This window comes from Sphaerodactylus townsendi, linkage group LG02 (assembly GCF_021028975.2).
Source record: "Sphaerodactylus townsendi isolate TG3544 linkage group LG02, MPM_Stown_v2.3, whole genome shotgun sequence".
Taxonomy (NCBI): domain Eukaryota; kingdom Metazoa; phylum Chordata; class Lepidosauria; order Squamata; family Sphaerodactylidae; genus Sphaerodactylus; species Sphaerodactylus townsendi.
The window spans coordinates 38,081,447-38,104,853 of NC_059426.1; the positions used below are offsets into that span (position 1 = coordinate 38,081,447).

The following is a 23,407-nucleotide window of genomic DNA, read 5'->3' on the forward strand; positions in this document are numbered from 1 at the left end:
AATAATTTTATTTGTATAGATATAAACAGAACAAAAAGAAGGAAACTAAAAACCACAACAAAACAAAAGTTAAAATTAGATCAAAAGATAAAGAAAAGAAATAATATGTGTTAATGAACAATGAGGTAATAAACAATAGACAGTACGTGATGGTAGCCATTATAAACAATAAATAGCGTTGCAGTAATGAGCATTAAATAGTGATTATCATTATAATCTTAACATAAATATGTGGTGTGTGTGTGTGTGTGGTGTGTGATACGATAATCATATAGCTACAGTAGGCATTTTTCTGCTGGCAGCTTGTGTAACATCTTGAAGACATTATAAAAATCTTTTTGGGGAAAAGGTTCACACAGCTCTTTCCTCCAAAATGTCTTCAGAACGTTTTATTTCTCTCAACCTGGATTTTTGAAAAATTGCTAAACTAATTATCTTTTTTTCCTGAAGACGGGTTGAAGACGTCCTTCTTGCCTTTGCGAACACTAGCAGGCAGAAGATTTCTCCCTCTCTTCAGCTCTTACTTTCATTTTGCTGCAATTGTGACTGCCATTTGGTGTGCTACTGCAGAAATTCTCCTGCCTCCACCATTTGGTGACGGTTTTCCACATGTGTCGTTTTTCCTCTCTTTTTTTGAGGGGGGTGTCTGCAAAGCTACAACATCAGAATCTGCAATATGCACATATTTGTGTCGTCATATCTTTGCAGACATCTTGAATCATCCCCCTCAAAACAAGGAAAAAAGGAAAAATAACATGTGCCCGGAATCACCAGGCAAAACAAACTTTATTCATGTACCTTTTACAGTGAAGCCACATGCATATGAGCTGCAAGAAGAGGAAACCTCTGTGGAAAACCTTCACCAAATGATGGAGGCAGGAGAATTATGGAGGCAGCACACAAAATGGCAGGTTCGACTATGAAACTGACAAGACCTCCGTCAGCAGGCAGGGAAACACTTGTGTCTTCCGTGCAAAATGAATACAAAAAGCCAAAACGGACCTTTTAAAAACATCTGCAGGACATTTTATTTTCTGCTGTGTGGAAAAGACCATAGTGATTTTATAATTATAATAAAATAGAACAGATTTTTTTAAAAAGCTTGCAGTTTTGGTTATTAACAATTTCTAAAAATACTTCCTAGATATTGAAAATTAAATACATATTATTGTTGTTGTTGTTGTTGTTGTTGTTGTAATGTTCACAGCTGTTGGCCTTTAATTACAATTCGAGCCTCACCCAGAGGCCTAGGAAGTTCTAATGTATTGGCATAGTATTTGTGCGGATCCCAGCAGGGCTGCCATCTGTAGATTTGACAGATGTTAATTTTGCATCCCGAATTTGAAGATGTTTTGGCAAGTGCTGCCCTAGTGTTTTCGGAATGTATTTCAACGCGTGCGCATTTCCACTGGGACAACCTCAGCTGGTTTGTTATAGATGCTGAAGCTTGATTTTTCAAATCGAGGTATCTAGGTGACCTTCTCGGTGTTCAACTTGTCAATGACCTGTTGTCACCGGTACTGCTATGTCGATGACGCTCACTTTCTTGTCCTCGATCACAGTGATGTCTGATGTGTTGTGTTTCAACACTTTGTCCGTTTGAATTAATTAAATTAAATACAATACAGATATCATCACCATCATCATCATCATAATCTATTCATAGTATATTTAAATGTGTGTCCCCCTCCTTTGACATCTTTCCGGTAAATAATTGTAAATAATAATTGTTAATAATTCATATATGTCACTTCAGCAATCTCCTTTTCTTCTCCCTATTTTTAAGGAATAATAGATGCTTTCCATTTATCTTGAATTTTTAAAATTGGTCTTTTAGTTTGCGGTTTCAGGGGTAGGAACCTGCGGCTCTCGACATGCTCAGGAACTACAGATTCCCACCAGCCCCTATGGCATGGCCAATTGGCCATGCTGACAGAGGCTGATGGGAATTGTAGTTCCTGAACATCTGGAGAGCCGCAGGTTCCCTACCCCTGACATAGTTGATCAGTTTTGCCATTATTACATATACAGCCATATCACCTTGCTTTTCCAGTCCTCTAACATGGATAGTCTTCCACTTTCTATTTTGCTGAAAGTATACCTCTGGCTGCCATTATCATGGCATCTTTCAGCTCTTGACACTTTTAGCCTAGATATAGAAACCAAACTAACCCCTCATGGGATTAATCGACCGCAGAAAAGTATTTACTCCATTGCAGATTCTGAAAAGTTGCCCTGGTAGGAACTTTTTTTTCATATTAAAGTAAAAGGCTACTCCTATTCCAATCTGGAATTTGAGTTCTCGTTTGCCAAGTGAGGTAATGAATGCTAGGGCCTGACCGTGTTTAGAAACTTGAACAGGGCTAACTGCCCTTCTTCAGCCATCTGAGGATAGTTCCAGCAGTGAGGAAAATCTTGCTTCTTTATTGTTGTAGACCGCCATATTACTCCAATCGAACTTTGGTCTTTTGATATACAAGAGACTATGGCAAACTTTTAAATTCGAACAGGAGAGGTCAGAAGCAGCAAAGCCATAAAGTAGAGCAGTAATTGACTAATAGTGCTTTTTATAATTTCCTCAACACAGGGGCTCTGAGAGAATTGGCAGATTCCAGTTCAGTAGTAGGGTATATATGAAGTTACCAGGAAATGTTCTCTTAAAAGAGCGGAAAACAACGGCTGAACCTGGAGGCAGCTTGTGGGGGAAGGGGGATGCAATGGGAAGAAAAGGGGTAAGAAGAGGCTGCTGCTGCTACTGAACGGCCGAGGAAGTCCCAGTGTCCTCACTGACATTTGTTTAGGCATGGGACTGCAGAATTGGCACCAGGCATTTTGCACAGTGGTTGGCACACAGGTAATGCTTACAGCGGAGGCTGCTGAAGCTTGAATCTCTAACTTACGCTCAGGGCTGATGCTTATCTTTATAATGCTTAAGAAGAACAAACAAACAGCAAGGGGTACAGAAGAGAAGTATATTTGACCAGCACATTTTGCTGTAAGCTTAAACAGAGGATCTAAAAAAACAAAGTTAAAATAAATATAATTACAGCAATATTTATATCCAGTTTAGAATGAACATACAAAATAATACTTGAATTTTTTTTTGAAAAAATAATAATTGAAATAAACCGTTAGAACCTGTATACTTCTGGTAAGGACAATGGGTTCCCTTTGGTTTTTGTTCAAGAGAAATGGCTCCTTCCTGGCTCTTATTTATGAGTGTACCACCTCACCAACCACTGCTGGCCAGGAGACCACGGAAGATTACAGAGTGTCTCCATTTGTACACTTGCGATTGGATTTACACTCAGTTATTTTTCTGTGGTTTTAGGTTTTTGAATTTTAAAACTAAATTACTTTGGATGACGCTCTTAGGATTTTTAGACAGCTTAGCAGAGTTACACCCTTCTAAGCCTATTGAAAATAGACTTAGAAGGGTGCTTGACTCACTAGATTACAGTTGTCAGTCTCTCAGCACTGATTGTCTGCAGAACCACATCTTGCCAATCACAAAGGTAAAATGAAAAATGCCTTTTAATCTGTGGATGGTGGTGTTAGGTTTCCGCACAGCCGAGGCCTAACAGAGATCAGACCATAGGATCAGGTGGCATGCCTTCTTTGCAATATGTGTTTTTTTTGTAAGGATCACCAGATACATTTTAGATGATGCTTGTGCGGGTGGAGGGCTATTGGTTTGTAACAACAAATGGTGGTGGATGGTAGCTGAAGGGGAAGGATTATTTGACAGAATTCTTAAGCCAAGTGAAAGTGTGTGTATCACTCTAAAGTAAAATAGTAAAATGGAGAGTTCCAGGTTACAGCTGACAGTGGGTTCTCACAGCCTTTCTTAGTATTAGAAACAGGAGCCTGAAAAGGAGTAAAGTGTTTCTGATTCAGGATATTAAGTTGGAATGCAAAACCAGAGACCAAATGATGTTATCCCAATTATCAAAGGTCATGCACAGACAGAATTTATCAGAAAAGTAAACAGGGATACTTTTTCAGTCTGTTACCGGCTTTTTTGGCTGGATACAGAGGAAATGTACTTGGGGTTTTTTTGGCTAAAGTCCTTTTGAATCTTTATATGATATTTATTCCAGTTCAAAGGAGGGAGGGAGGTACTTTGTGAAACTATTGTCATATTATAAACATGTTCATGATGCTCTTTTCAAAGACCGTTACACAAATATGTAAGGTGTTCAGTTTTTCCTCGTTAAGTAATATGTATGAGACACTGTTCTGAAAGCAATTTTAATGAAATTATGCTTATCGGAAATTACATAAACGTGTATTCATGGGACTTCAAAAATGGTTTTATTGAAACCAATAAACTAAGCCCATTTTTCAATATATTTTTACAAACCGAATTACGATCATTATACCTTGTCAGAAATGGATCGGAAATCAATGGAAGGAAAAGCTAGCAATAACACAATTCTTTCCTCAATATTGCAATTCTCCACATGCAACCCAGAAAAAAAGTGTAAGACTCTCTGCAGTAATAACATTAAGATGCTCTTCCAGATATTCTGTGTACACAGACATACCTACACAACTGAATGTGTGCAAGTTCCAAATGCCCTCATGCTCTGTGTTCTCAGGACAGCATTCATACCAGATAGTATGGCATTGATTAATTTTTTTCCCCTTCTGGATTTTTTCCTTATATGAATAGTAGAACTTCAATTGTTGATTGACCACAGCTTTTATCTATGTAGATACTAAGGCCCCTTCCACACATGCAGAATAATGCACTTTCAATTCACTTTCAATCCATTTTGCAGCTGAATTTTATTGGGCGGAATAGCAAAATCCACTTGCAAACAATTGTGAAAATGGATTGAAAGGGCATTATTCTGCATGTGCGGAAGGGGCCTAATAGGCTGGAGATAGAGAACAGATTTCAGTTCCTTCGAAAAATGTTAGAGCCGTGGTGTAGCTTCATTTGGAATTCTGCGTGCAGTTCTGGTTGCCATGGCTCAGAAATTATCAGGAGATGTCTAAGAGCTGGGAAAAGTACAGAAGAAGTCCACCAACCCAGTGCTAGGAGGCGACATCACGGAAGGCCTTGATCTCTGTGCCCCGTTTCTTGACCTCTGGGTGAAACAAGAAGCTGGTACACACACACACAGAGAGACACACACACACACACAGGTCTATATATAGTTTGTTCCACTATAATCTCTTAAAACAAGATAAAAATATGTTTTCTGAAGACCACATCATGAGCTTGCTGTGCTGCTGCACAAGGGATGCGCCACTTTTTCCACATTCAGCTACAAACAGAAATGAAGTGGTGATTCCACACAAAAGTGGAGCACTATATCTCTCATAAAAGCTGTCTTCCATGGGGAAGCCAATGATAGATTTCTGTTATTATCTGTGTTGCCTTCAGCAAAGACTCCATTACTGAGTTCGTTTTTCTTTCTGTACCTGTATATCAGACTAAGCAGAAGTTAATTTGGGGGGAGGACCCAATTGGCCATGCTGGTAGGGGCTGATGGGAATTGTAGTTCCTGAACATCTGGAGAGCCGCAGGTTCCCTACCCCTGACATAGTTGATCAGTTTTGCCATTATTACATATACAGCCATATCACCTTGCTTTTCCAGTCCTCTAACATGGATAGTCTTCCACTTTCTATTTTGCTGAAAGTATACCTCTGGCTGCCATTATCATGGCATCTTTCAGCTCTTGACACTTTTTTGGCCTAGATATGAAACCAAAACAACCCTCATGGATTAATCGTGGCAGGGGCATTTACCCATTGCAGATCTCTGAAAAGTTGCCCTGGTAGAACTTTTTTCATACAAAGTAAAGGCTACCTTGCCCAATCTGGAATTTGAGTTCTCGTTTGCCAAGTGAGGTAATGAATGCTAGGGCCTGACCGTGTTTAGAAACTTGAACAGGGCTAACTGCCCTTCTTCAGCCATCTGAGGATAGTTCCAGCAGTGAGGAAAATCTTCTTCATTGTTGTAGACTGCCATATTATCCCACCGAACTTTGGTCTTTTGATATGAGACTATGGCAAACTTTTAAAAAATTGAACAGGAGAGTGTCAGAAGTAGCAAAGCTATAAATAGGCAGTATTGACTACAGTGCTTTATACTCTCACACAGGGCTTCTGAGAGAATTGCAGATTCCAGTTCAGTAGTAGGGTATATATGAAGTTACCAGGAAATGTTCTCTTAAAAGAGCGGAAAACAACGGCTGAACCTGGAGGCAGCTTGTGGGGGAAGGGGGATGCAATGGGAAGAAAAGGGGTAAGAAGAGGCTGCTGCTGCTACTGAACGGCCGAGGAAGTCCCAGTGTCCTCACTGACATTTGTTTAGGCATGGGACTGCAGAATTGGCACCAGGCAGGTGCACAGTTGGCAATAAGGTAGGAATGCTTACAGCAGGCTGCTGAAGTCAGAATCTGACCGCTCAGGGCTATGTATCTTTATAATGCTTAAGAGAACAAACAGCAAGGGGTACAGAAGCGAAGTATATTTGACCAGCACATTTTGCTGTAAGCTTCACCAGAGGATCTAATAAAACAAAGTTAAAATAAATATAATTACAGCAATATTATATCAGTTAGAATGAACATACAAAATAATACTTGAATTTTTTTTTTGAAAAAATAATAATTGAAATAAACCGTTAGAACCTGTATACTTCTGGTAAGGACAATGGGTTCCCTTTGGTTTTTGTTCAAGAGAAATGGCTCCTTCCTGGCTCTTATTTATGAGTGTACCACCTCACCAACCACTGCTGGCCAGGAGACCACGGAAGATTACAGAGTGTCTCCATTTGTACACTTGCGATTGGATTTACACTCAGTTATTTTTCTGTGGTTTTAGGTTTTTGAATTTTAAAACTAAATTACTTTGGATGACGCTCTTAGGATTTTTAGACAGCTTAGCAGAGTTACACCCTTCTAAGCCTATTGAAAATAGACTTAGAAGGGTGTGACCCTACTAGGATTGTGCTGTCAGTCTCTCAGCACTGATTGTCTGCAGAACCACATCTTGCCAATCACAAAGGTAAAATGAAAAATGCCTTTTAATCTGTGGATGGTGGTGTTAGGTTTCCGCACAGCCGAGGCCTAACAGAGATCAGACAGGATCAGGTATGCCTCTTTGCAATATGTGTTTTTTTGTAAGGGATCACCAGATATTTAGATGATGGGTGGGTGGGTGGAGGGCGGTTGGTTTGTAAATAAATAAATGGTGGGATGGTAGCTGAAGGGGAAGGATTATTTGACAGAATTCTTAAGCCAAGTGAAAGTGTGTGTATCACTCTAAAGTAAAATAGTAAAATGGAGAGTTCCAGGTTAATACAGTGGGTTCTCACAGCCTTTCTTAGTATTAGAAACAGGAGCCTGAAAAGGAGTAAAGTGTTTCTGATTCAGGTTATTAAGTTGGAATGCAAAACCAGAGACCAAATTATGTTATCCCAATTCTCAAAGGTCATGCACAGACAGAATTTATCAGAAAAGTAAACAGGGGATACTTTTTCAGTCTGTTACCGGCTTTTTTGGCTGATACAGGAAATGTGGGGTTTTTTTTGGCTAAAGTCCTTTGAATCTTATATGGATATTTATTCCAGTTCAAAGGAGGGAGGGAGGTACTTGGTGAAATATTGTCATATTATAAACATGTTCATGATGCTCTTTCAAAGCTGTTACAATAAATATGAGTGTTCAGTTTTCTGTTAAATATGTATGAGACACTATTCTGAAAGCAATTTTAATGAAATTATGCTTATCGGAAATTACATAAACGTGTATTCATGGTACTTCAAAAATGGTTTTATTGAAACCAATAAACTAAGCCCATTTTTCAATATATTTTTACAAACCGAATTACGATCATTATACCTTGTCAGAAATGGACCGGGGGGGGGGGGGGGTCAATGGGAAAAGCAGCAATAACACAATTCTTTCCGAATATTGCAATTTCCACATGCAACCAGAAAAAGTGGACTCTGCAGTAATAACATTAAGATGCTCTTCCAGATATTCTGTGTACACAGACATACCTACACAACTGAATGTGTGCAAGTTCCAAATGCCCTCATGCTCTGTGTTCTCAGGACAGCATTCATACCAGATAGTATGGCATTGATTAATTTTTTTCCCCTTCTGGATTTTTTCCTTATATGAATAGTAGAACTTCAATTGTTGATTGACCACAGCTTTTATCTATGTAGATACTAAGGCCCCTTCCACACATGCAGAATAATGCACTTTCAATTCACTTTCAATCCATTTTGCAGCTGAATTTTATTGGGCGGAATAGCAAAATCCACTTGCAAACAATTGTGAAAATGGATTGAAAGGGCATTATTGTCCTAATGCATAAAATGAAGGGGGGCCTAATAGGCTGGAGATAGAGAACAGATTTCAGTTCCTTCGAAAAATGTTAGAGCCGTGGTGTAGCTTCATTTGGAATTCTGCGTGCAGTTCTGGTTGCCATGGCTCAGAAATTATAGTGTAGAGCTGGGAAAAGTACAGAAGAAGTCCACCAACCCAGTGCTAGGAGGCGACATCACGGAAGGCCTTGATCTCTGTGCCCCGTTTCTTGACCTCTGGGTGAAACAAGAAGCTGGTACACACACACAGAGAGAGAGACACACACACACAGGTCTATATATAGTTTGTTCCACTATAATCTCTTAAAACAAGATAAAAATATGTTTTCTGAAGACCACATCATGAGCTTGCTGTGCTGCTGAGGATGCCTTTTCCACATTCAGCTACAAACAGAAATGAAGTGGTGATTCCACACAAAAGTGGAGCACTATATCTCTCATAAAAGCTGTCTTCCATGGGGAAGCCAATGATAGATTTCTGTTATTATCTGTGTTGCCTTCAGCAAAGACTCCATTACTGAGTTCGTTTTTCTTTCTGTACCTGTGTTATCAGACTAAGCAAGTTAATTTGGGGGAGGACATTAACGAATCAATGGTCAATTACCAGGTTTTGTTCTGTAAGGGAGAATGTGGGGTACTGCTTTTCACTTTCTAGCTAGTGAGGGAGCATACATTTGAAATTATTTGTGATTATAAAGTTAGGCTTATAAGGCAACAATTATAAAGAAACAATTATAAAGAAACAATAACACTTGGTGATAGAATATACCAGTCTCCGGCTTCCTCTCCTCTTGCTCACCTCAACAGTCCATTGCAGTTTTTTTCTCCCAGCCCTACTATGCCTTTCTTTTGCCCTCCTGTTACTTCTTCTGCTCCTCTTCTTCCTCTAATGCTGCCTGCACTGCTTTTCCCCTCTCATTGTGTCCACTTCTTCCTCTTCCCTTCAACTACCCCGTCCTATACTTCTATTCCTTCGTCACTATCCTGCTACCACTTCTTTTTCATCCTCCATTCATCTACTGCCAGTACCACTACTGCTCTATGTTACTCTCACGTTTTCTTACTTCTGCCTTTTTCTTCTCCCTCCTTCCAGCTTCTTACAATTTAAAGTCTTGCATATGGGGTTTCAGGGGCACACATTTCTTCTGCTTGAGTTTTTTAACCCCCCACTTTAATTTTTGAGCTTTTTCTGCTCCCCCCTTTTCCTTCCAATCACTATCACCATTTTTGCTTTCCCCTCCTCTCTCTTATTGGCCCGCTCAATGTTGGCTGTTTCCGCCCAAGACACTTAAAACATTTTAAAAACTTTTTAGATCCCCCCCAACCACAATTTTTGTTAACACTCACCCCCTTGAAATAATTCCTGGCTGCCATTTTCTGCTTTTCCCTGTTTTTCCCCAGTGCATCGACAAATTGGTTATTTGCCGCCTCACACTGTGAGTCCCTGAGTCTTCTGTAGTCGATGTTGTGAAGTTTAAGCCCCCGCCAATCACACAAAAGCTCTGAAATACTCCAAAAACAGGGCAAGGGGTGAGCTCACAAAATGGTATAGATGAGGAAGCGCAGGGAAGGCAGAGAGGCATGGAAAACAGCTTAAAAGAGATCACACAGCAAATGAAGCCATTTTAGAAATGTTTCAGCCAGAGAATCATTTTAAAAGGGGATTCATTTAAATTGTTTTGTGGCTGCAAATAAAACGTTTTTGGGGTAAAACAATTCTGAAATCCTCAAATCAAATGTTTTATTTCCTGCCTCAAAACATTTTGAAGTGTCTGTGTGGAAAAGGACATCCTGTTTCCCACAAGTTAATAATTTACAATTGACTGGGGACAATACAGTGATTAAGATGGAAGGTAAGAAAATTTAAAGGGACAGTGGTTCTGAGAAATCTCATGGATGCTTTGACTTTCCACATGGAACAGCCTGCACCCGCAATTGTGTGTTAAATTTTAAAAATGATCACAAATTCACGTTCAAAAAAAAGCATCCAAAGTGGGGTGAATGTGTTCATCATGAGGAGCAATCTTTCTTTTACACCATCTTCAGCTGTTGTTAGCCTTCATTGGTAAATGTGAAGCTATCCAATTACAGGGAAAGTCACCCCCTTCGTTCCAGTGATCCTCAGATATACATGATCTCTTTGGTGCATCTTTATATTTGGAAATCAGCCCAACCTCATCTCTAGAAAGTCCTGATCTTCCTTCCTTTGCTTTCTTCATTCTGGTATCACGTATCCCTTGTTGTCAGGCACTCCTGACATCATCCTGACTCAGTCACTCAGGGATGTTTTTTGGAAGTGGTCCAGCATCAATATCATCCTCTAGTTACTCATCGTAGAAATCTCTCCCTCAATTAGCAACTGTTATTCATGATTGAGCAATCTTACCAATTAGTGCTTTTACTGCTCTGATCGGGAACATTAGAAGTCTACCCCTACAAGACAACAAAGAATTGTTAGCTCTTTTTTTGAAGGGTGTTCACTTCAATAATTGCTAGTTGCATTTTGAGATAGAGAATGTTATTGTGATTTGGCTCTGGCTCTTGCTTCTTCATTAGAAGTAATTTGATGTTTTTATGAGAGATAACAAAAAGAAGATCATCTGCCACCTTCATCAGGGATTGGTCTAGATCAGGGGTCCCCAGTGTGGTACCCACGGGTTCTCTGGCACAGGTACTATGCAGGTACCACAACTACCACCTTTCCATGTGCTTACCAAGTGTTTTAGAAAGTGGGCAGGGCCAGGTGGGGCTTTTACCCATCACAGCTTCTGATTGGCCATTGATGGTGCATAATTTTCAAAAGTTGCCTCATAGCAGTTGCCACCAAAGCACAAGGCTCTTCACTGCCTGACTGAATGTAAGCTCTGTGTATACAAGGCAATATTTTTAAACAATAATTTTAAAAGGCATTCTGCTAAAACAGTTTCTGCCTGTTGAAGAGTTACTATTAGAGCTGAGGAGTTACTATCAGAGTTGAGGAGTTACTATTACAGCATGACCTCACTCCCTGATATTGTATGGTTGGGTCCACCTTTTGTGGCAGCCATTTTGTGAGTTGGCTTTGCCTGCTGACACAGCTGTTTTTTCTTTGTGCCCGCCATCAAGTACCAGAATTCAAAATGTTCCCACAGACTGAAAAGGGTTGGGGACCCCAGTCTAGATCATCAGTGCATGAAACAGATGGGGTTGAATTGTGTGATCTATCAGCAAAGGTGCCAATGGTCATTGATCTCCTCACTGAAAGAGGACAAAGAATGGAGCTATCTCACCCACTACCCACTAAATATTCCTGGCTTGCATGGCTTTTACTCCACTAATGCCCCACAACCCCATAAATACAATTTCCCAAGGCTGGCAATTGCTGCTTTGGGGAAAGAGGGGAAAACTGGGAAGATGAGCAATCCTTCTGTAATTCTCACATAGTCCTTGTTGTGGTTCCAACCTAATGCAACCCACAGTGATACAGAATGGGTGCAACTTGATGTCTGTTTTCTAGCAACCATGTCGACTCCATTTATTACTGATAATACCGTATGTGGAATTTATGCTGTTCTACCTAATATTGCACGCAATCACAAGGGCAAGCTATTGCTTTGCTGTATGTCCAGAGTCCATTTTCAATCGATATCAACATTTCATTATAGTAAAACTTAATCTATGTTGATGTGATCATCCAGTGAAAGCTCCACAGTATTGGTCTCTGAATTTCTGAAAAGCTGGCCTCCGTAGACATCTTCTAGCTGGATTTGCAGCCATGCACAGGTATCTGAAATCAGTCCTATTGAACTGAACTGAACTGAGGTTATTTTCATGGTTGTATATTTTGGACTGTGGCATTTGTCTGTTAGTGATGCACATGGGGACTAGAATAGATAAGAATAACAATTAGGAAAATATTAAGAAGACAGCGTAGTCATTGGTTAAGATCTGCACATGTTTCAATTAGTGCATATAAGTCGAATTTTTCAGAAATTAGTCAGTTCTCTCTCTTATACGTTTAAATATACACACTTTAGAAATCTGAATAACTCATTCGGGATTGTCAGCATTCACCAAGATTTGAACTACCATTGCATCATACACACACTTCAAAAACTATACAACCATGAAAATATCCTTCAAAAAGGATATCGAAGAGATAGAAAAAGTGCAGAGAAGGGCAACGAGGATGATTGAAGGATTGGAGCACCTTCCTTATGAGGAGAGGCTGCAGCGTTTGGGACTCTTTAGTTTGGAGAGGAGACGTCTGAGGGGGGATATGATTGAAGTCTATAAAGTTATGCATGGGGTAGAAAATGTTGACAGAGAGACATTTTTCTCTCTTTCTCACAATACTAGAACCAGGGGGCATTCAGTGAAAATGCTGGGGGGAAGAATTAGGACTAATAAAAGGAAACACTTCTTCACTAACGTGTGAGTGGTGTTTGGAATATGCTGCCACATGAGGTGGTGATGGCCACTAACCTGAATAGCTTTAAAAAGGGCTTGGACAGATTTATGGAGGAGAAGTCGATCTATGGCTACCAATCTTGATCCTCCTTGATCTCAGATTGCAAATGCCTTAGCAGACCAGGTGCTCGGGAGCAGCAGCAGCAGAAGGCCATTGCTTTCACATCCTGCACGTGAGCTCCCAAAGGCAGCTGGTGGCCACTGCAAGTAGCAGAGTGACGCTAGATGGACACTAAGCACTAGATTGCTATCATCATAACAACAACAATGCTGCTCACATTAACTATTTGCTATTGGCACACAGTGCCTACATCTGCCAGCAACCTTTGGGTTCACGGTCACGGTCACCCAAAGTCAAACGTGGGTGATTCATTGAGGGATGTCGTAGTTTTGTTATTGATTACTAGATGGAGTGAGTGACAACTGAAGGCTGTGGCAACCTCCATGGGAGCCAAATCAATTGTTTTGCCCATTTTCCTCGCCCCCTATCCCTTGTTCTGTGTTAGGGATTAGGGTGCCACTCTAACAAACTCTGTGTTTTATAGTGGAGTGTTGACACTGTATGCTGTTGTGATGCCTGGGCTCTGTTGGTGGGTTTTTAGTCAGGTCTGTGGAGAGGTGTATAGGAATGGCACTTTTGATGAGTCCATTTGGACTAAACTTTTGATGAGAGTCTGAATGGCTGCTGTAACTATCTGTCTTTCATGGACAATTGTTTTATGGTTTTATTGTTTTATTGTATTTATTGTTTTATTGTATTTATTGTATTTTGGAATGCCAATAAAGGCTATCATCATCATATTCAAGTAGCAGAGTGCTGGACTAGATGGACTCTGGTCTGATCCAGCAGGCTAGTTCTTATGTTCTTATGTTCTTACACTCAATCGAGACACATTATTGATTTAGTTCGTCACTTCAGATAAGATGTTAACTGTTTCTCGTAGATCAGCTGAGCAGATCATCCAATATCAAAGGAGAGGCCAAGATTGGGTCTCTTACTGCCTTTGTGTTTTCCTGTTCCAAGAGTTCAGTTTCGACAAGAGCTGCTGAAAAAGCGCTTGATGGAGAGAAAACAAGCAGCCCTTCAAGAAGCCCATGAGGAGGAAGAAAGGCAGAGGCGTCTTGATCTTCTGAGGCAACAGGTACCTTTTGTTTTTCGGTGTGTAATGTTTTCATGTGCAATTAAAGCGCAGGAACAAAGCAGAACATCACAGCAGAGAAATCAATCTGCCAGAGAATGGTGATGAGGAAGGCGCCCTCAGTACTCTCGATTCTGCCTCCTCACTCATTGTGTGTGTTGAAATATACCTCTGTGGGATCACTGATGTATTAACACACACAGCAGACACTGTTGACAAGAAAAACTAAAAATAGACAATTATTCTCTGCCAAGTGTAGGAAACTGGAGTGAGGTATGCAGGCTCTTCTGAATGATCATTTCTATGCCTTAGAATCAATGAAGCTGTGCAATCAGTTCTTTTTTCCATGTTGCCTTCTGTTTCAGCCTATCCATTGAAGACTTATGGCCCAATCCAGATTGGGGAGGCCAAAACATTCTGGCGGAAGCCCCACCAACACATTTGCCTTCTACTCTGGCATAAGGGGCATCCACACTGGCAGAGAGAACAAATGTGCTGGCATCTGGGCACTGCACAGGTCTGTGGCAGCCAAAGTGGCTGCCACTGGGGAGCCAAGTAAATGCCAACATGGGGGGGAGGGAGGTCATAGGGGCATTCCTGGGATGCAGACAACTTTAGTTGGCTTTCACTAGCGTTCCAGTCAGGGAACACTACACTCCCAGCCCACAGCCTTACCCCACACAAAAGTGTGGGATTAGCCTGTTTCCCCAATAGGGCAATTCAGGCAGCAGGAGAGTTTTTTGATTTCCCTCCTTTCCACACTGCGTGAATCCCCTTCAGGGTGGTGTAGCGCCGCCTTCGCCACGCTGTCCCCAGATGCCACAGCACTCCCCCCCCCCCGCAACTGGGTTGTGCTGCCTCCTCACTCATTGTGTGTGTTGAAATATAACTGTGTAGGAACACTGATATATGACCACACACAGCAGAAACTGTTGACAAGAAAAACTAAAAATAGACAGTTTTTGTCTGCCAAGTGTAGGAAATTGGATGGAGGTATACAGGTTCTTTTCAACGATCATTTCTATGACTTAGTGTCCCATTCCTCTTTTGATAATTGAACTTGCTGCTGTTAGGTTTTTCTAAGGTGATAAGAGAAGTGTAGGCAGGGCTGTAACATTTTAAAATGGACCCTGGACAGCAAATAACCGTAGCCATCTTAGTCCCGTCATTCTTCCAGGGAGCTCAAGGTTCTGTACGTGGTTCTCCCTGTCTTTGCTTTATCATCACAACTTTGGAAGTGTGTTTTTGCTGAGCAAGAGTGAGTCACCAAAGGTCACTGAGTCATTGAGTGAGGCTTAGAACCCAGATTTCCCTGCGTTCTTGTCCATCGCTTTAATTGCTACAGCAGACTGTCTCTCAGCTGCTCTGTCATGAAGAATAACCAGTAGGTTGCCAAATCACAACAGACTTTCATTTTTTAAGTAGGGATCTAGCTGATATTTTCCAAAGGCTTTGTTGCTGAGGAGTAAAGGGTATTTATTTGGAGGCCATGGCAAGAGGCTAATCAGGAGCCCTGGTATCTGCTGAGCCTCTGTACTGATCCCAGTTATCAGTTATCAGAATTACATGGCACATCTCGACTGTGCACAGACAGAAAAGATGCGCTGGATACTGCCACCTGTGACTCCCATGGTAACCCCCTGTATCAGAAAAAGGTGCAAATTCTGGCTCTCAATCTACGGAACAGATGGTCACTCTTTAACTGGTGGTGAAATTACTCCACTGGAACCAGCTCATGAGTCCAGTGGCATTGGACTCAAAGTTTTTCCTGCTGTTTCAGGCCAATGCAGCTGACTCTGGGCGTTTTCCCACTTACCTTCTGCCCCGCGCTACTGTAGCCTAGTAGCGTGGGGTCCCCTGGCACTCCCCACTACAGGGGCTGCAACAACTCAGCCGCGCTGACGCTGACGCGCCCCCTCAGCACACGTCATTCCTGGCACTCTTCAAAACAGCGCCTTTTGATGACCCCGTGCAGAGCACGGGGTCATGGGGAAGCCCGGGCGTGCGCCAGAAATGACGCGTGCTGAGAGTAGCGCGTGGCATAGGGGGCTATGAGTAAGTGGGGAAACGCTCTCTATCAAAAATTATATTTTGTTCATATGAACTGGCAGTTTTTTTTAAAAAAATTAATGTTTTAAACTGGAACAATGACACAGAGAAAAGGAACAAAAACGTGCCAACTAAGTACACCATCGAAATTGTTTTACTCATTACATACTATCCCATAAGGATAAAAACAAAAATTCCAGCATAGATTGATTTTTCTTCTTTTTCTAGCTATTATGTTGTCAGATCCATACTTGATACAATTCCTGAGCATAATGAAGAAGCCAGTCTTGATGCATCACTGTTTCTTCTTTCTTTCCTTTTTTGAGTGGGGGTGGGGTGGGGGAGTCAGATTCAGAGACCTTTATTAGGCATATACAGCATGGGGACAAAAAGAAAAGGTAAATCCAATAGAGAACAATGAAAATAGTGTGGAAAATAGTGTGAACAGAAGCCAGGGGAACCTACCGTATATACTCATGTATAAGTCGACCCGAGTATATGTCGAGGCACCTAGTTTTACCACAAAAAACTGGGAAAACTGATTGACTCGTGTATAAGTTGAGGGTGGGAAATGCAGCAGCCAGCGGCACAGAGCAGGGCGCCGCCGCCATTCCCCCTCTGCTCCAGGGAGAAGGCACCCGACTTCTCCCAGGGGCAGAGGGGGTACTGGCGTTAACACACACTTACTTTAGCAAACGGAGCAGGCTTGAGAAGAGGCCTGCTGCCTGTGTTCCCTTCCAGGCTTCAAACGACTTGGTAGGAACTACATTTCCCAGGGTCTCCTGAGAAATGTAGTTCCTAGCAGTCCGTTTCAGCCTCTTCTCAAGCCTGCTCCGTTTGTTAAAGTAAGTGTGTGTGTGTGTGGGGGGGGGGGGGTCGCAGAGGGGAAATTACTGAGTCGCATATAAGTCGAGCGGGGCATTTTTCAGCTTTAAAAAAGGCTGAAAAACTTGACATGCGCGAGTATATACAGTAGTTCAAAGTGCGTAGCAAAAATTTGGCTACGATTTCCGTTATTTCAGCCTCAGCGTTGTTGAGCAGAAAAATCATCTTTGCCTTGGTAGAGAGATCCATGTAGGACCCAGCTGAAGTTAAGGCGCAGAAATCGGACCTAAAGCTGTTATACTTTGGGCAGGGGAGCAAGATGTGTTCAAGAGAGTCTCCAAGAAATTTCTCTTTTCCTTTCAGCATCCAATCTTGAATAGTGGGCATTTATTCCCATTCCATTTCCTGGAAAAGACCAATCTGGCATCAGTAACAACATGTAAGGCTGTTTGAAGATCTCTTGGGAAATGAGATCTGTAATTCAGCAGTAATGTCTCTGATTTGCAGGGAATTTGTTTTCTCAACCCTGCTGATACAGTCTTTACTACTTGCTCCCAATAACCGAAGGCACACTTGCATATCATAACAAACATTCAGTTCTTCATATCCAGCCTTTTCTCAAAAGTGCTCAAGGTGGTACGCATGGACAGGATCATCAGTTTTTTGCCTCACAACAATCTTGGAAGGTAGGTTAGGCTAACAAAGGTCAAGTGTGAGCCAGTGACCTTCTTGGCTGGATCAGGGATAAGCGCAAGTGCCCGCAGGCCCATTCCATTAGTTTAACAGCTATGCAACACTGGCTAAGTATGTTGAGAGACAATAAAGCTTTCCCATCAGGACTATATTTAAAGATGCTGAGGCCCAAAAATATGTCAAATTGAAGGGGCCTCATAGCCACTGGCGTAATGCCCATTGGGCAAGGTAGGCAGCTGCCCAGGGCATCACCTTGTGGGGGGCATCAAAATGCTGGGTTCGTTTTTGGGTATTTTAGTGGTTTTCCATTTTTGGCCTGCAGGGGGCGCAGTTTTTAGGCTAGCGGCACCAATATTTTAGCGTATCATCAGGAGACTGTCCTTATGCTACCCCCCACGTTTGGTGAGGGAGTCCAAAGTTATGGACTCCCAAAGGGGGTGCCCCATCCCCCATTGTTTCCAATGGGAGCTAATAGGAGATGGGGGGGGCTACAGTTTTGAGGGGCCAAAACTTTGGAATCCCTGAACCAAACCTCACCAAACTTGGGGGGTATCATTAGGGCAGTCTCCTGATGAGACCCTGAAAGTTTTGAGACTGTGCCTTCAGAAATGTGCCCCCCACAGCCTGCAACCCCCATTGACAGCAATGCAGAAAACTCAATGCAGAACAAAGATTCTTGGGCAAATTTCTAGGATGTTCCTGCAGGGGGTGCATTTTTTGATGTATCGGCACCAAAATTTCAGGGTATCATCTGGAGATGATGGCACCCCCCAAGTTTGGTGCAGTTTGGTTCACCAATGTCCTGGTGCAAAAAATTTTTTGGTCATGGTGGAGTGGCCGCCCAGGGGGGGGGGGGGGGGCATCCAACTCAGGTTTTGCCCAGGGCTACAGTTTGCCCAGGGCTGCCTCGTTACGCCCCTGCTCATAGCATGATTAAAAATGGTGATTCAACATTGTGTTGACTTTTTTAATATTTAAAGGCCTCCCATAATCATAATGAGGTCCTGAACAGTAACTTAGCTTGTGTGTAAGTGCTACTCTGCATCTCAGTACCTGTGTCTTAAGACAGATAACTAAAGGGATCTGTTGTCTGGGGGATGGGGAGGGGAAAACCGCATTCAATCAGTTTTCTGGCTCTCTCCTCAGTATTTTTCTCGCATTTAGTCACTTGATTAGATATGTCAGCAGCCATGCTCTGCTTAAGATTGATTTCTACTCTGGGCTCTTGCCAGTTTTCTTGCTCTCAAAATGTCATTAGGCCAAGTCTACATATATTGAATGATAACACATTTTCAGCGTGAAAGCTATCCAGACTTCTTGATGCATAGAGCATCCTAAAGGGAAGACTCGCTCGGCCAGTGGAAGGGAACATTTATTTTATGCAATTGACACAAACATTTCTGCAGAAGCCCCGTGTACATTGTTCAAGGTTTACATTTCCAGACCCATAGAAAGAATGTTCCCACACCCACTTTTAAGTGACTCCAAGGATAACTGTTTCCAGCTGTGGAATGACTGAAGGAATTCTTGGAACATTGCAGGGAAGAAACAAGGTGTACTTGGGGAAACATGGATAATTTATTTCAAGAGTGTGTTTTTTTTAAGTGCTTGAACCATGTGACTAAGCTTTTGTGTATATATGAGAAAAATGAAAGCATTCAGATGGCTTAGTGCAGGACTGCTTCCAAGAAACATCAAAAACTACAAATATGGGGAGAGACAACATGTTTCCTTTGTATTAAGCAAACAAAGAGACAAATTCTCAACTATATTCGTCAGCCTACTTATTGACCTCTGTAACTCTTACAATGGCCAATGCTCAGTCCCACATCTGGAATACTCAAGAGTGGCCGGACAAATGAAATCCTGTGTAAACGCAGACGTAGCAAGTTCCATTATTCTGCTATCCTGTCCCAGGCATAGTTGCTTGCTACTATTCAACAGCAACCACAGCACAAAAGCCAGTGTAGTATACTGGTCAGAGTTTAATTCAAGGATCAAGTTTCACAGGTAAAGTCCTATAAAGTAAAATACTATACTGAAGAGATGATAGGAGAGTTTTTGGGTGGGGTGACTGAGTTATGAGGAGATGGGAACAACTCATGATGTTCAGACAAAGGCAGAGTAGCATCTTGATTATATTTCCCTAGGTTTGAGATTGAATTGCCGAGTTAAGATGACTGAGGAGGGAAAACTTCTGTAGTTTTAGGTTACTTGAATCAACCAGTCTTGGGTATGAAGGAACCTTCTAGAGAATGAGGACAATGAGCATTCAGCAAAATTCCTGGTAGTTTGGAGATACAAAACTGGATTATTTTACCCAAGCCTCTAGCAGCCGGATCTGAAGGTCTTTTGGGGTGTGCCAATATGCAGGCCGGGGAGGGGGAGGGGCAGCCTCACTCACAACAAGCTGTGATAAGTAAACTTTTATTGCATGCATTTCAAATCCAACTCCCCAGTTTTGTTCATGTATTTTCTAAATTTCTGGAGAACCTACATCTCTGTTCCTAAGTATGCTGTACATACAGAAAAGGTCTAAGTCAGGGGTTCCCAACTTTTTTGTGCCCATGAACACCTTTGAAATTCTGACACAGGGCAGTTGGCACAATCACAAAATGGCTGCTCCAGGAGGTGGGGCTAACAATAATACGATAGGGAGTGAAGTTATATATAACAGTAGGAGTAACTTTTCTTCAACATTTCAGGAAGAAATGCTGTTTAGCAGGATGCTTTTTAACATGTACAGCCAATCAGAAGCCCTGCTAGGAAGACACCCCACTCAACCTCTCCCACTTTCTAAAATCACTTATCACGGGCTAGGAAAAGAGTCAGTGGGCACAATAACACCCTCAGGCCCCTTCTTGGGAACACCTGGTCTAAGTTTGCAATTGAGGATGTATTTAAGGAAATTATAGAAGAGAATATGATCTTCCGATGTGTTGTCACCCACATTTTCCCCTGCTACCTTTCTGGATGTAATCTCAGAATTCTCTGGAATATGTGGAAGTACCTATAGAAAGACTGTTGTGCAGCCTTTGACTTCTAAACCTGTTGTCTGGAAACCTGAAAGGTCAGTTATTGGGTCATACAAAGTATTTGAATGGTAGACTCTTTCCCTATTGCTCCACAGGTTGCCATTGTTGCAGAGTTTGATCCTGCCCGAATGATGGCTGACACAGTGGCATCGAAAGCTCGGATGGGCATTGGAACAGAAGAAGAATTCATTCTGCAAAAGCCACTGTTTGAACTGCATACATTCACTAATGAGCAGGTATTTGGCCATCTTTCATCATGTGTTGGTGCATCCATGCCAACAACAGAAAGATTCAAATGTAGACAGTGATTTTGTAAAAATCAGACTTCTGGAAAGAATCGATGTGGAGAGAAAAGCTCCCTCTCCCCATTTCTTTTAGGTTCGGTGTCAATCCACCATATACAATCCTCCATTTCTTTGTTTTTGTGGAATCCCTCCTCTAGTCACAGTACAAAGTTCATAAATTACATTTATTGCTAGAAGGAAACCAACTGAGCTCTGGCTAACTAGGAAGTGCTTAACCAATAGGAAGCCAACATTTTTTCCCTCTTTATGTAGAAAAGCGGTTTTGTGGCAATGAGATGTAAGGACCTTTTTGCCAGGGCTATTCTTCAGTAAAATCTTGCTCGTACCACTTTTCTTCTTAGTGTTCCAGACATGATCATATTTTACAACAGAGGACTGCTTCATACATTATGGTAGCTATGTAGCGGTTACAACTGCAGGTAGTCTCTGTCAGTGACACAGAAACACTGAGCCGCAAAGGTAATTCAGGTGACAAATATATTTTATACTGGTACTTAGAATTTCTCCATTGTGAAAGGTGAAATACATGAAGTGTTCCTTAGGCTCTGCATTCACGCTAGTGGTTATTTGGAGATATCTGAAGACCCAAGCACAATATGAAAGATCTAGCTCTGTGCTTCTACCACTGCATCATTGCCACTGTTATCTTCTGGCTTTTATTATATAGCAGCCATTTTGGCAGTTGCACAAGCACATTTGCAGTATCATAGGTGGCAGGAATGGTTGTTGGTTGTTGGTTATCAGAGATTGTTGGTAGGTTGCAACTTCTAGCATAGAGCAGAGGATAATATCTCTGAAACAGCTTTTAGGATAAATTTAGGATAAATACATCTGGCATGATATAGTAGATAGCGGGTTGGACCACTGGTATAAATCTCTGCTCTACCATGGAGGCTCACCTGGTGATCTTGGGTCCGTTACAATTTCTTAACCTAAGTTCACTGGGTGGTTGTTGTAAGGATAATGTGGAGGAGGGGAAATGAGCTAGTAGACTATTGGTGGCTCCTGTTAAGCAGAAAAGTGGAAAATAAATGAAAAATGAATATTTTTTAAAATTATAGATATTTAAATAGCCTACTTTTGGTAACTGTGTATACACATAACCCTACTTATTACCATATTTGGCATTTTAAATATTTTTATTTAATTAAACTTATGTTCACATGAGAACTATATTAGATAGATTTCATTAGTCCAAGCTATCTTTCATTAGTCCAAGTTATCTTTATTCAATGTATTGACGAAGACTTTCATGGCCGGAATCACTGGGGTGTTGTGGGTTTTCCAGGTTGTATGGCTGTATTCCAGTAGCCTTTTCGCCTGACGTTTCACCTTCATCAGTGACTGGCATCTTTAGAGCATCAGACCCTCTGAAGTTGCCAGCCACAGATGCAGGCGAAACGTCAGGAAAAAATTCTACTAGAATACGGCCATAAAACCCGAGAAACCCACAACACCCTATCTTTATTCACATTACAAATAGCAAGTGGACAAAGGTGTGTCTTTTAATGAGTTGACATTACAACCAGAACAACATATTCCAAGGTGTATGGCTGAACTTCAGTATCCTTTCTTTTAAACAGATCATTTCTGATGCCCGGATTCGTGTGGAACTAGCTCTTCGTGAAGCTGGACTTCATAAAACACCTTATGCCCAAGAGCTGTTACCTAAAATCCTTCCACCCAGGCCGCCAAGGAGAGACATGAATTCTGTATTATTTAAAATGTAGAACTGGGACTGAATCGAGAATCTTTCTGAATAATTTATTAACCATCCTTTTAAATAAACTATTTTAAATCGAGGAAATGCTGAACTGTGGAGAAAGGGTTTTTCCTCCCCTTCCATTTCTTTTTGAATTGCCTAGGAGTGCTCAGTGGGCTATTTAATGCTTCCTCATGATCATAAGCATTGCTGTATTACAGCATATTCCTGAGAACATAGGTTCACTGAAATATCAGTTTGGTTCGTTGAAGTGAAGCCATCCTTTTAGATAAAAATCTGTACAGAACAGTTCTTCGGAGGGTGCACGTCCACATGGGACCCCACAGGGTCCTTCAGGTTTAGTCTGGCATCTTGGGAAGGCAATGGGACTTGGTGGGTACAGATCCATGAAGCCTGCTAGCTGATGGACCATTTACCATATCTGCCTGACCTATACCAGAGAGGAACTGTGAAGCTAAAATCAGTGAAGAACAATGTATGCTGTACTGCCCCTTTTGGAGGGAAGATGGGATAGAAGTAAACATATAAAGATCATGTTCCATAATTTAAGATTTCCCCAGGTTCCTGACATTTTGGTTCCTGGGAACAACATAAGAACTTTCATCTTTGTGGCTTCTATGCATGCCAGAGGCGTAGCTGTGTTTTCCGCCCGCCACCCTCCACGGCACCCCGCCTCCCTTCCCCCTGCGCCCTCCCCCCTACACTTATCTTGCTTCAGTCTGGAAAAGCGGCCTGTTCCCTTCAGGCTGAAAATGGCCTGGTGGGAACTACACTTCCCATGAGACCTTGGGGCTCGCAAGGTCTCCTAGGAAATGTAGTTCCCGCCAGACCAT

General features: G+C 41.8%; 1 protein-coding gene across 3 annotated transcripts in view; it reads left to right on the forward strand.

The window, feature by feature from the left end:
• The window catches only part of CCDC148 (coiled-coil domain containing 148), a 166,888-nt gene extending 144,234 nt beyond the window's left edge, over positions 1-22,654 (forward strand). For 2 of the 3 annotated variants that reach the window (XM_048483322.1, XM_048483323.1), the window contains 3 exons: positions 13,830-13,947; positions 20,642-20,782; positions 22,435-22,654. In XM_048483322.1, coding sequence (XP_048339279.1) covers positions 13,830-13,947; positions 20,642-20,782; positions 22,435-22,581 — 406 coding nt within the window. In that variant the 3' untranslated portion in view covers positions 22,582-22,654. Of the gene's footprint in view, positions 1-13,749; positions 13,948-20,641; positions 20,783-22,434 lie in introns of those variants that run through there. The other variant, XR_007243438.1, reaches the window with a different exon arrangement.
• The last annotated feature ends 753 nt before the right edge of the window (positions 22,655-23,407 follow it).